Source organism: Rhizopus delemar, genomic scaffold, assembly GCF_000149305.1.
Source record: "Rhizopus delemar RA 99-880 supercont3.3 genomic scaffold, whole genome shotgun sequence".
In the NCBI taxonomy this organism is placed as follows: domain Eukaryota; kingdom Fungi; phylum Mucoromycota; class Mucoromycetes; order Mucorales; family Rhizopodaceae; genus Rhizopus; species Rhizopus delemar.
Window position 1 is genome coordinate 411,327 of NW_027137829.1, and position 13,547 is coordinate 424,873.

General features: G+C 35.2%; 5 protein-coding genes across 5 annotated transcripts; 2 read left to right on the plus strand and 3 right to left on the minus strand.

Moving 5' to 3' along the window:
- Window positions 1-713: 713 nt before the first annotated feature.
- Window positions 714-2,826, minus strand: RO3G_04374 (uncharacterized protein; the record flags this gene model as incomplete). Its single annotated transcript, XM_067658964.1, has 7 exons — window positions 714-1,023; window positions 1,087-1,331; window positions 1,389-1,544; window positions 1,592-1,738; window positions 1,795-1,950; window positions 2,000-2,646; window positions 2,802-2,826. The coding sequence occupies 7 exons, from the start codon at window positions 2,824-2,826 to the stop codon at window positions 714-716; spliced, it is 1,686 nt and encodes a 561-aa protein (XP_067515065.1).
- A 1,798-nt stretch (window positions 2,827-4,624) lies between these two features.
- RO3G_04375 (uncharacterized protein) lies at window positions 4,625-4,852 on the minus strand (the record flags this gene model as incomplete). Its single annotated transcript, XM_067658965.1, has 1 exon — window positions 4,625-4,852. One exon carries the CDS (start codon window positions 4,850-4,852, stop codon window positions 4,625-4,627), a length of 228 nt encoding a protein of 75 aa, XP_067515066.1.
- A 2,357-nt stretch (window positions 4,853-7,209) lies between these two features.
- On the plus strand, window positions 7,210-8,142 carry RO3G_04376 (uncharacterized protein; the record flags this gene model as incomplete). Its single annotated transcript, XM_067658966.1, has 1 exon — window positions 7,210-8,142. The coding sequence occupies one exon, from the start codon at window positions 7,210-7,212 to the stop codon at window positions 8,140-8,142; it is 933 nt and encodes a 310-aa protein (XP_067515067.1).
- Window positions 8,143-10,337: 2,195 nt separating this feature from the next.
- Window positions 10,338-12,008, plus strand: RO3G_04377 (uncharacterized protein; the record flags this gene model as incomplete). Its single annotated transcript, XM_067658967.1, has 2 exons — window positions 10,338-11,710; window positions 11,762-12,008. The coding sequence occupies 2 exons, from the start codon at window positions 10,338-10,340 to the stop codon at window positions 12,006-12,008; spliced, it is 1,620 nt and encodes a 539-aa protein (XP_067515068.1).
- A 944-nt stretch (window positions 12,009-12,952) lies between these two features.
- Window positions 12,953-13,204, minus strand: RO3G_04378 (uncharacterized protein; the record flags this gene model as incomplete). The annotated part of the gene is made up of 2 exons (XM_067658968.1): window positions 12,953-13,065; window positions 13,150-13,204. 2 exons carry the CDS (start codon window positions 13,202-13,204, stop codon window positions 12,953-12,955), a joined length of 168 nt encoding a protein of 55 aa, XP_067515069.1.
- Between the last annotated feature and the right edge of the window lie 343 nt (window positions 13,205-13,547).

Sequence of the window (13,547 nt, forward strand, 5' to 3'; positions counted from 1 at the left end):
AACATCAAAAAGAGTATCTAGCATTCATGTAGTTTAGCCATCTATCATTTTACACAAAATGCCTGTTCCTTATCAAATAAATAATAATTCAGTAATTGAACTGAAATACTTGAATAAGGCACGTTCACCAGTTGTTCTCGCGTACCGTAATTTGCTACAGCTGGCGATATAGTCCGCATGCACATATTAAATACGTTCAGTAGCATTTGGAGCATCCAAGAACATGGATTCAGACAACATGTCTAGCATGGAACTGCCATCACGACTGATTCTGTACAGAATAAGCTAAAGCTCTATTTGTCTGAAGAGTGATAAACAATTGGTTCAAGTTTCTTGTGATGTAAACTATCAAGGATCAATATGCGCATTCAATATGAGTCGCTGATATATCTCTTGCTATTGATGATTTCATTTATTGAGTTACGGTGCCTTTGTTGACTACACTATGAAATCAAAAGCACGCAAAATTGAAAATGTTCTCAATGTGTCATTCACGTATAGAACGATAGAATTTCAAAGGGTGTATCGACTCTATGTTTAACTCTCAAGAAGAAGCTCCATAGAGTATGATTTCTTTTCAAGTATACACTAAGCTATGTTTACTTTACTTTTTCGTATTCGCAAACACATTATCACACTTGCTCTTTCAGAAATGATTAATATGTTTTGTATTGAGATTAAAAAAAAAAGGCTTTCAGTTCTACAATATAGTTTTATTTAAAAAAATGCTTTGTTTTAGTTTTAAGCTTATATTCATGAGGTACATCATCATTATGTTCCAGTACAGAGCGAGCCATGAATTCCAAGAACCTTTGACCATACTGAGTAGGTTTGACGGCTGAAATGCCATTTTTATCTTTTGTTGTCATTGATTTGAAGACATGTTCAGATTTTTTCTTCATGTCATAAGGTGTCAAGATATCGATGATACCCAAAGAATACAAAACCGGTAAAGGCTTATTCTCTTCATCTGTTGCTTGGAAACCACCACTTTTATCAGCATAAAATACACAATTACGACGTCTAGGAAAGATGAGTGAATACACAAAGAACAAGATTAGAAAGATAAGCATGCTGTATTCTTACTCAAGGACCTCTTCTGGTAACTGGGAGGAATCTAATTTGTGTATGTTTGCTTCGGCGATAGCTTCACGAACAAATTGCGCTTTACTGGTTCTATGTCTCATCTGTGTGATCCTTCGTTGAATTGATTTCGTGTTGGGTTGAAATGTTTGTAGTGTCGAATCACGAATGTTGTCTCTATTTCCTCTAAGCATGTCATGGATGCCAACCAGCAGACTATAATCCATGATATTGAGATGTGATAATAACTAAAGTAAGAGAATATAAGCATGAATCATACAGATTGCAAATGAATAGAAACGTACCGTAACATCTCTAATTAATTGACCTATAAATAATTTTCTTTTGTGTGGGCCCAAATGAAGTTTTCTTTGTCTCTTTTCCCAATTTAAATCTTTCATGACCGCATGTGGGTTTTTAGAAACTTCTTCTTCAGGTAAAAGTCGTCCGAGTGTAGATCCCTATTCGAAAGGATTAAGTATATTAAATCGAGTCTTTACTGTCGTACCTTTAAATCATATGTTTCATGAATATCTTTGTTTGGTGGGAATACGTTACTCATGACTACAAAATGAATTTTCTTTCCGTGAGGTAATTTGATTCGATGTAAACCGTAATATCGACATAAAAGTGTATTAGGATTTTCAGTAACATGCTAATAGAGATGATTTGGATGAGAAGGAGAGCTTTTATTATTAATTATCTACTTACGTTATAGTAATCTTTTAATATATCTCTCATGAACTTGTGCTCAGTATAATGGATAGTTTTGATTATGAAACGATAGTCCCTTGAATAATAAAAGAAACTACCACTTTTACCAGGTGAACCCAATTCACTAAGAATGTATTTACTTGTTAATGAAATCTATTAAAGTCATAAGTTCATCTTTTCTTTCTCTTTCTCTTTTTCTTACTAAATAATCTGCAGGATCAACTCCAAACTTTTCTCTTAAATGACGAAACACCCAAGGAGCATAGTCTTTAAATTTAAAGTCATACTTTGCACCTGGTGTTAGTTCATCACCAATGACATCAAATGCCAACTTGTGAGCAGCCATAAAGTCTTCATCTGTCAAATCTCGATCTATTTTTGCAGTGACTCGACTAACAGCGATTCGAATACCGGTGAGCATGTTGTACATCAACACATAATTTCGGTGTCCCTCAGAAATACGTGTGCCCATCAATACCTTATCGTCTGTGTCATCTTGCAAAAGTCTCGAAAGTCTCTTGAATGTCTTTCTTCTCGTCTTTAATTCTTTTTGAAATTCTTCTGAACGTTTCATTAAATCTACTTTTTCTTTATCTTCCATCAATTGTCGTACTGACTTTAATGGATATCCAGTTGAATAATGCCGTGACATGGGTGGGATGGTCTTTGTTGGTTCTAGTTGCTCCTGAATAGAAGTAATAGTTGAATGTCGTTTTAAGACTGGTGATTCAATCAGATTGTTATTGTTGTTATCTTGATTTAATTCATTATAATCTGCTACTATTGTATGGTTATTATTATTATTACAATTAGCAGCAGGAATAGGAGGTGTTGCAATTGGGCATATGTCTATACTATTATTATAATTAGGTTTATATAAACCATCTTCTTCTGTATTGTATCTTGTAATAAGTGACATTAAAAAAGTGGAAAAAAAAAGACGGTTTATGATTAAAAAAGAAGAAGAAAAAAAAAAGAATTTACTCTCTTTTAGTTTTATTTACCAAAATACACGTGGGTGATGAACATACAAAGCAACACAAATGGCGGTTATTTTTTTTTTTTTTTTTTTTTTTTAACAAAAAAAAAGCTATTTTGCTTTTAATTCATCACTTTTCATCTTGTACAACTTAACTTGGTTTTTTCTTCATTGAACCCTTCTTTTTTATAAATATGAATTCATCTAAATGTATCATGCGATATTATCCCTCATGCTTTGTGAGAATACCAACGTACCAGTTTTTCTGTATTATGCAATCCCTTTTGTCTCTTTCTACCCCCTTTTTTTTCTGTTTGGGTGTACAAAATTGATTTTGGTTTTTCTCTTTGTTGTCTCATGTGTGACAATTAAACGATGATAAGCATTATCCAATCTGCCTTGATGCTTTCTTTGGTTTAACAAGTGTGAATAAGGCATTATTATAGCCAAAATTTATAGCAAGCCACATGAATGATCACAGTGTATTCATAAGCAAATTAAAAATGTAGATGAAAGAAGAGGGAGAGGCAAGCTTGTTATGGCAGGTGCAGCTTTTTTAAGGAATTCATAACAATTTGATTACAAGCAATTTTCAAGGCTTCATATACACAGATAAAGCAGTAATTTAATATAAAGTCCTATTGTTCCCTTGCTATCCTTTTTGTTAAAATGAACCTGTGCAACAAGGTAAAATGTTGTTCCTGAACTCTTTTTAAGCTCAATAACATTCATGCACGTTAAGCAATTTGCACTGGTGTAATCTTTAATATCACATCAATGTTATTCTTTTGTATAATGTCCTCAACCGATTTTTGATGGTAAATACATTCATTTCGTCTCTTTTAAGCATCTCTTTGTGCTAAACAGATTGAAATACAGCCTTTTCTTTTATTTTCTTTCTTTTTTTTTTTTTTTTTTTTTTTTTTTTTTTTGCTTAAATAAAGCTTCCTTTCATATGATTCTATCTGTTCAGATTACGTATGAATGTTATGTACATTAAAAAAAATATAGCTCTAATAGTGACATAACTGAGCTGATAATTTAATGTCGCTAAAAATTCTCCTTTATAAAAGCAAAATTAACATTTGTAAATAATAAGGGTCTGATTTACTACGGTTGTATACTCCCATCCTTTGTTTAATATAATAAACAATATAATTTTTTATCCTGAAAAATGGACAATATCAGATTGAAAAGACACAAAAGAGAAGCAAGATCTATAATCAATTCAAAAACTTGGCTCAGAAGATATACAACATATATCATTTGCTACCGAAAACTAAATACAACTGCTCGCCTTGATTGTCTTATGTAACTTGTGAGATACACAAGCTCTTTAGTATCCAAAATATGGAATCATGGAAAAGAATAAAAGATGTAGAAGGTTTAGAGGACAAGTATTGGCTGCTATTAGCAAAAAAAAATTTAAAACCATGCGCAAGGACAGGAACAAGCAAGATGATGAGCAGAGATAAAGAGCTCAAAAATTCATCTAATTCAATCGAGAGTTGACCATGTTTTAATCCAAAGCAGTGCCATTAATATAAACATCAAATGATGCAAATAAGGATGGTTCAATCTTGTTCATCTACAAGTTCAAATGAAAAAAAAAAAAAAAAAAAAGTTTCGATCGTATCCAAACTATCCCAAATGAGCTATACGATTAAAGTAACTTTTTATATAAAATAAAATAATTAAAACCCATGTGAGCACATAATCACTTTTGTGATTGAATTGCCCGGGCTAGGTCATGAAATGTATAAGGAGCTAAAAACCTTTTTGATAGGCAAAAAGGAAAAAAGACAGAGAAGGGAAGAGGAGAAAGGAAAAGTATGATAGGATACTAGGTTAGTTCTTGCTGAACCAGTTCACCAACTTGGTTCCAAGAGAGGGAATTTCTGGAGGGATCTTGCCATGATGGAGATAGTCGAGTTCGAATAGAATTTGGCAGATAGTAGACCATCGGACAGTCCAGGCTGAGGAAATTGATGAGGGATGTTTGAGAGCACCGTACTTGCGTTTGGTTGGTAATTTATTCAAAAGGAAGGGCAAGGGGTCAGGTTCGGTGGAAGGCATTTGTAGTCGTTGGTGCAAGTGTAGGCACCGAATCGCATGAGAACGGGTGAGCATGTCAGTTGGATGGTAGACACAGCGCTTAGGTACACCGCCCGGTAACCAACCAAGGCGCCAGCATACGACTCGGCTTCGTTCAACTGAAGTCATTCGTAACCAGAGGATAGGGTCAATAGTTGATTGTGAGCGACAAGCAGACAAAAGCTTTGTGCGTGCACGCTAAATGATCTATACAGTGTTTTGCGTTTGAAAATAAAGATTTTGGGTGATACGAATCCAAATTTTATAGCCAGGAAACCAAGACTGTCTAAGTGTGGTAAGAGCAAACCCAACAGTCCCTATTAACTTGGACCCTATTAGAATTTCTACACTATACTTTTTAAAATTGACATGAGCTCTGACGATGTTTATGCAGCTATAGCGGAACGATTCAGTAAATTTAAACAGTTTCAAAACGTAGCAAATTAGTATCTTCTTGCTTTGAAGGCTTTAATCTCGAATATGACGAAGAAAGCCACTATGTCAGGTCACTTTCTGGTCATAAAGTCGTCAACCGAGATCGCATTAGTGATCATCTTCGTCTCATTGCAGATGGCTTCTTGCAATCATCAACCTACGATAAAAAAACTTTTTGCTGCCGTTTCAGAATGAGCCGAAGCGTGTTTATTGGTATTATTAAAGTCATTTAACTTAAGGATTACCGCTTTCTTCAGTATAAGTACAAAACTACTAGCAAAGCTAGATTTTTACCTTACCAAAAAATGGCAGCTGCCACCCACCAGGTAGCTTATGAATACTGATATCACTCTGTGCACTTCAAGATCCGTGATTACTCTGCCGACTGCGTTGATGAATATTTTTGTATGTCAGAAAATTCAACGATGTAGTTGAAGTTGTTTTGCAATGTTTATCATAGTAAAATTCAGCTTTATTTAATCTAAAAACGCAATCATCCATCAGCTTATTGCATTCTTAATGTATAGAGAAGTCAACTGAATGCATTCTGAGATGATATATAAGCGAGAAAGTTGAAGATCCATTATTAAGATGATTTACATATAGCATTACACCAAAGATAATAGTGTAACGCAGTGCAGCAAACTTTGGCAGCCTTTGACTTTTCTCTATCTAACTGGTTCAAATCCAGAAAGATATAAACAAATACGTGTGCATAATAAATATCACTCAAAGTAAATTTCTTTGTTTTTCTTTTATTTTACTTAACATCAAGAACAAGAATCCCCTTGAAGCATATGCACTTTATTGTAATCCCTTTTATTTTATCTTTTTATTTTACTTTACTCAAAACAGTTTGATCTACTTAACAAGATCTTGTGGTCACTTATTACAAGCGAACTTATATTCAATCTATTACTATTTTGGGAACCAAACACTATTCAAAAACTTGGTTTCAAGTCAAAAACCCTTTATAACAAGCCTACTTTATACTACAAAAACCTTACAAACTCCAATCTCACAATAGGTCTGATAATTCCTATTAAATTTAATACCTTTGGTTGAGATTTTAAAACCTATTAACTTTAATAGGGCCGCTAATAGGGTCCGTTGGGTGACAACTTTTTGATTTCGAGGTATTAAAGTTAATTTAATAGGGACTGTTGGGTTTGCTCTGATGGACTACATACCCATGGCAGTGCACCTCCAAAGGGACAAGTCGGTATCAAGTCCTTCTATCGATTCATTTACTATGGTCACCCAATCTTTCATAAATGATATGCATGCGGCAGGTATTTCATTTGCTACGAAGCAAAACGAAGGCACACCGCTCCAAGTAACCTTGCAGCTCCCGGAAGAGGAAGAGACCTCGCATATCGAGTCTCACCAAGGCGCGGTGATTTATCCAAGAGAATAAAAGGAACAAGAGAGGACGAGGCTCGATAAAGAGATGTTTTATTTAATAAGCAAATGAGACTCTATTTTTGCTTTCCATACACAGATACTATTTCACGTTATGGATTAATCATTAATGAGTATGATATAATTGACGACAAAAAGATAATGGTTACCTGTTCTTCCATTGTTATATTTGTCATAGAATATTTGTATATGATTGACTACGGCTGACTGTGATTTAGTTCCTGGATTTAATATAATTTAACCGTGCAATTACGCAGCATCTTATCCTTAATGAAGATTATCCGAATTAACCTGTAGCTTATCTATTGGATATATTTTACATGTAGCTTATTAATACTGTTTTCATATCGAGTTATGAATGATGGATGCATCACTCGGCATGCAGCATTGATGCGCTACTGACGAAAACTGCTTTTGGAAAACTGTACAAAGTGACTGGTGCCTACGAACAACCAGACGACAAGCTGTTCGACATATTGAACATGGAATTCCATGGGAAACCTGAATTGCTGGGCCACATTGTGGATCTCCTTGTGAATGGAATCATACGTTGCAAGAATGTTTTGATCAAAATTTTGACCGTGGAATCTTACTCGCGTCTTGCGTCTGTGGACATTCACAATGAATCGCAAGTATTGAAGTCTACTATACCTGTCCAAGGACGCCTATTTTGTGGAACCGTGTCTGCTGCTGATGGTAAAGGTCTTAAGCAAAAAATGGTCATTGCAACCAATTCAATGAATGCTCTCTGCACTTGCTCTATTACATTGGGTGCCACGCCTCAAGTCTCGATTGGTCCTAGCTATGCATCCAAGCTTAGCCCACGCGACTGTCGGCTATTTCTTACATCTGTTGCTGCTGCCAAGTTCAAGAAAATTGTTACCTCGGAAACCGATCTGTTGCATACTAATACGACATCAATGTCTCAACTGCGACAACTCACTACATCTTTTCATCATCCCAGCACTTTCAGCTGTTGGAGACGCTCGTTTGAATCTTTCTGCGACATTCTTCACATACCTGCTACGATTTCCACACTCTGTGATTTGCCAAGCTTTAGTGGATACGGCTCGAATTCGACATCAGCGGCAATGTTGTCATCCCAGTTATTGGCGGTGTGGACTCGTGAATATTTTTACCACAACAGCATGCTCACGGAAGATCAAATGGCGACGTTTATGATTCTGTATGACTCGGTGCTCAAGGACAGCAAACCGTGGATATCATTACAGGCAGTTGTGGAACAGCTGAAGAAGGAATTCAATAAGCCGTCGCAGGTCAATATTTTCAAATTTGCATTTATCACATCCTTATTAGCAGTTGCAGATGCTGCTGGAGATGGTTTACCTGCAGCCAATGCCAAAATTGCTGCGAACATCTCTTTGCGATTTTCTAACCTATTCCTCGATAATTGATCCCGATATGACCTCAATAACAATTCGCTTCGCATGTCCTGGTAATCCATCAAATATCACTTTGTATACCGTCTATTTTCATATCTTTTCATACCAAGCAATAATAAAATTAAAATAAACAATGGAAATACCAGATTTTCCCTTTGATTTGGCGCGCAATCACAAATGATTAGAGACGCAAATAAAATTTTGAGCAATTCTAGATACATGAAAGATATACACGACAGATATTTGAGAGAGTATTATTTACACGTACTATTGGAAATAATATTCTGTCCATACACTGCAAACAACTGTTAAGTGAGAGTATGTAAATGTAAAAAGAGAAGAAAGGAAGTTAGAAAAAAAAAGTGTGATATATATTTATTTTTAATATCAATAATAGCTTGGTGGCAACATTGTAAGAGCAGGAAGCATTATGGCTCCCACGCTAAGTGATAGACAAGCTTTTTTTTCTTTGTTTTCGACTCAAAAAAAAAAGTGGTTGATCAACTTTAAATAAAAGAATAAGTATACTAAAAATCTATCTTAAATATTTATCTTGTATATCTGTTGTGTATCAAAAATTGCCCTAAAATTTTTATGTGTTCAAGTTAGTTGTGGAGCACACAATTTTACTTTCTGATAGGGGTAGATCAGTTTCTGAGATGCGTGAATTGCTTTTCTGGTTTGCGCAGAACTTTTATTTTTATTGTAACTTCAAGCGCCTTGCCAGAAATTAGATATTTTGGTTCGGGCAAAATTCTTTTTAATTTGTGCAAACCATCTCTGAAACACTCGTTGAGTCTGGTAAATCCATGTTATTGAGAAACTGTAATACATTTAAGCAACGTGAAATTGAGGGCTTACTCTGTAAACGGAGGACCTCTTCCTTGAACTATTGGGTCAGAAAAACAAATCTGAAGTCAGTCCTTGCTTGTCTCATATACTTCTACGTCATTCATCTATTCAGATGATCATCAGAATAAAGTATACAGCTACTTGCACGTATCATGGGAATCCATATCGCACAAACAGAAATGGCTGTCAAGGCATCCAAAATTCGAATGGCGCAGGACGCAATGCCGCCGTGAATGCTCGATATGGAACTTGCTTGGTGGAGTAGATGTGATGATATTCTTGGGAGAATTCAGGTCGTATCTGATCGAAACTTCACACCACAATTTCCATAATGACAATGATTTCACTTGGTTTCCAAGACTCAGATTAATGCAATTGGCACAATATACCAGTTTTCTACATGCTTTGAATTTGGTAGGAAGACAAAGAGAAGGGGCACAATTTTTTTTGGGTTGTGAAATTGGTCCCAAAAACGGCAAGCAATTGCACACTTTGACCACCACGTTGATGGTCCTATGATGTACGTTTGAATGTTCGATTCAAAGGGACAAGGAAATCGGCCATTCCATTTTTTTCTTTCATTGCCGTATGATTGGAAAAATTGAAAACAAATCCAGGCTGACTGGCGTCGCAAACTGATCTCACAGGAACTGCCAATTTATTTTCTGAAGACAGTGAAAGTGGGTGGAAGAACTGTCACACTTAATCATCCATGTCTAGTAACGGACAAGTATAAAGGTGGATGGTACAGCAGCTACTTTATTGAAAATTCTACAACTTGACTGGTCAATATAAATTTGTATCGATCGTTGTTTTTCTTTACCACACTTAGACAGTCTTAGTTTCCTAGCTTTAAAATTTGGATTCGTATCACCCAAAATCTTTATTTTCAAGCGCAAAACACTGCAGTTGGTAATGTATCCATATAAGGAAGATCGTAAGCGCTTTTTGAATACAACATTTGATTTTGTTTATAAAGGTTACGCACAAACTAAACCTCTCAATGTCTTTTAAATCAAAATAGTGCACTGAGTCTTAAAACCTCAACTCAAATCATTTTACATCAAGAGAACAAGGCCGAGATGATAAACATTAATAAAGTTTAAAAATCTATTTTTGAATACAAATAGGCTTCATTGATGAATTCAACCCAAAAAAAGAAAGAGAGGGTATTGTATGTCTGAGTCATTTGAGTTTAATTTTTTATTATTTTCTCTTTCCACTTTTTTTTTTTCATTCTTGCTGCTTTAATGTCAAACACAGCAATAGATGACTTACCTTCACAGCAACCAATTAACAGCAATAAGTCTGTGACCACAAAAGAGATTGCCAACATTTATTCTCATTTACAAATCATGATGGAATCAGCTCCAAAATCACCAAAACGACTTTCAGATGACCATCCCACTTTACCCGTCACACCTACTCATTCCTCACCCATAACACCCAAGCGACCAAAACAACCCGATTGTCCTTGCCACCATATCCTAGTCTCAAAAGATTCAGAACACTGTGCCTTGTGTGACGATGTGATACCCATCTTGTCCGAGCTGCAACAATCCAAAGAACAAAAGCAGCAGGACCTCAACCGCTGTCAAGAGGTCTTATCGAATGAGAAAAAACGATCCGAAGCCTTGGAAAAAGAAATAAGCAGGATCACGACGGACTGTGAAACGTCGCAAAAGGAACTTGAAGAAAAAAGCGAGCAATACGCTTCTCTTGAAAAAGACCTAAAGGTTTTACAGGAAAAATATGAGGTGGAAAAGAAAGAGGCCGAGAAAGCCAAGCAGGCGAAGCGAGATGTTGAGAATGAATTAGAAGAGCTCTCACAAAAGCTGTTTGAGGAGGCTAATGATATGGTAGCCAATGAAAAGCGAGAAAAGCATCAGATCCAGGTACAGCTGAAACATCTTCAGGAAGAACTGAAGCATTGCCGAGAACAGATGGATGCGGAGGAGATGCAATTGAAGGAACTGAAAATGAAGATGGCTCGTTTGAATGAAAAGAGACAGAGCCATTTATTTGAGGATGATGAGAATATGTCCACTTGTACAAGTATTGAAGAAGAAGAACAAAAAGAATATGTAGACAAGAAAGCCTGCAGAGATCTCTCTGGTTTACTTTTGCACCGAGACGGTCATATGGATGATAAAGAAGAAAGAGAAGATATCGAGCCTTGGGTTCTTCAAGAATTTGAAGATCTTGTTGAATTAGGCGAGACTGTGCCTATACGCAAACTTCATTCGATTGCTTACATGAAACACAGCCTTGCAGAAGACATTGAGCCCTGTCTTCGATTCGGACCTTCAAGTCGTCTCGTTCCAAGAAAGCTTTATGAAGCCATGATGCTGAATACCTGCTTTATTGAGGAAGCTCCTTACGGATATGCTCAAGATCAAGCCAAACGACCTTGGGATGTGCCACTGAGAATATCTGCTGGTAAAAGCATGATCTGGGAACGTTTATCAAGCTCGACAACGACACCCAGTTTACCTTTTTCGGGATGCCAAGCATGTGGCCGGGATGCAGTAGAGCTTCCATATCGATTTAGAATATCGATGTTGGACGATTGGGCATGCATTGACCGACATTGTCGAGATCGGCTGGTGTCTGCTTGTGAATTTTATGTGTTTATAAGAAATGTTCGACAAGGTTATTATAATGGTCGAAGTATACCTGATCTTTATCAAGAATCCATAAGATTAAAATTACAAATGTTTTACGCAAGGTAAACTTAGACAAAAAAAGATGAGAGGGATTCTTATATATTTTATTTTAGAGTTGGCACACTTTCGCAAACATTACATAATATGGGAAGCAAAGGAGATAACATTGGACATGCATCTGGACCTAACATGATTATACCACCACCAACAACAAGTGAAGAAAGTATCAGTTATGATTCAGATAGTCGTAACAATAGCACATACTCATTAAGTGAATCAATTCAAAGTCAAAAAGACACTCGTGAAACGCACTCTGGAAACTCGATTCATCCAGGAAACTCAGTTTGGAAAAACCTATAACATCTTGACCCCCCCCCCTTCTCCTTATTTATGTGTGATTTTATATATAAAAAAATAACTTTTTTTAATTTATTTAAAACTGAAACTGTGGATTTAATTTCCTTTTCTTTTCCTTTTTTTTTTTTATTCTCATTCTCTTTTTTTAGGAAAAAAAAATGAATAGAGTTATTCCGGATATAAAATACAAATTACGTAAATGTGATATCAATAATAATAAAAAAAATTAAATATTTTACTCATATTCACGGTAGATGTTGTGCAAAATCCAATTAGAGCAAGATGTTGTGGGTTTGGTGAAAAAGATAAACGACCTATTGATCCGCCTCCTATACTAAAGTTAACAGCAGAAAATGAAAACGGAGATCCTATAAGATTAAAGTAATACTAGAATATAAGAAAACAGGATCATTAACGGTGAGTTAGTGTAAAGGATGTAGTATTATTTTTGGTTCATTGTCAATTATATAACGAAAATGGTGAATATGATAGAGCATCAGTCCATACACCTTGGTCTACTACTAATAATCATTATCATCAGCAAAGAAGTTTTTCAGATAAACCAGATCATGTACGAAATCTAATAGGATCAGTCGTATCCAACGCTTATCATTTATATGATGAGAATAATATACCTGGAATATACTTTGTATTTCAAGATTTATCCATCCGACTAGAAGGTACTTACACATTAAAGTTTATTTTTATTAATCTTGAGGAAAGGTAAATAAAATGTACATAAATCAAGCAGATTGTATTCACCGTTATAGCAAGAGATCAAAATTTAAATACAAAAGTACAAATAGAGATATACTCCAAACCATTTACGGTTTATTCAGCTAAAAAGGTAAAAAGCGTAAAATTGCCAAAGAGAACCCAACTCTAACCTTAATTAAAGTTTCCTGGGATGACAGGTAACTGTGCTTAAACTTTACTCTATATTTTTCCTAAATTGTCATTTCCATAGAATCCACTACTCTTTCTAGATGCTTTGCGAAACAAGGTTTAAAAATTCCGATTCGAATGGCCATCCCAAAGTCAGCGTTCAACGATAGTGAAACTATAACATCAGAGAATAACAACATGATAACACATAAAGAAAACAACACTGTATCGCATAAGCTATCAATTAAGAATTTTTTACTTTCTACATCAGATAACGAAGAAGGGTCTGAATAAAACAATAAAAAAATTTCCATATTTTTCTCTTGTATTACAGAACGGAAAGTCATTTATACCCTCAGATTAGACCTAATCGTGTCATTCACCCTGCATCGTTAGTTTAATAGAAAAAAAAAGTTTTTTTTTGTGAATAGTCAAACATTCATCATTATTAAGAAGGATTCAAATATATACATTTCATTTCATCCAACAAGTAAAAATTCAACATGAATTGGATTGTATATGCATTTTTACTAATGACATGGATTCATACAAGAATAAACATGTCTATATATCATTATACACGAAAAAAGTCTCTTATTAATTTCATCCTGAAAAGAATGATTTAATGAGTCAAATCAGAAATAGAAGGAAAAGAAT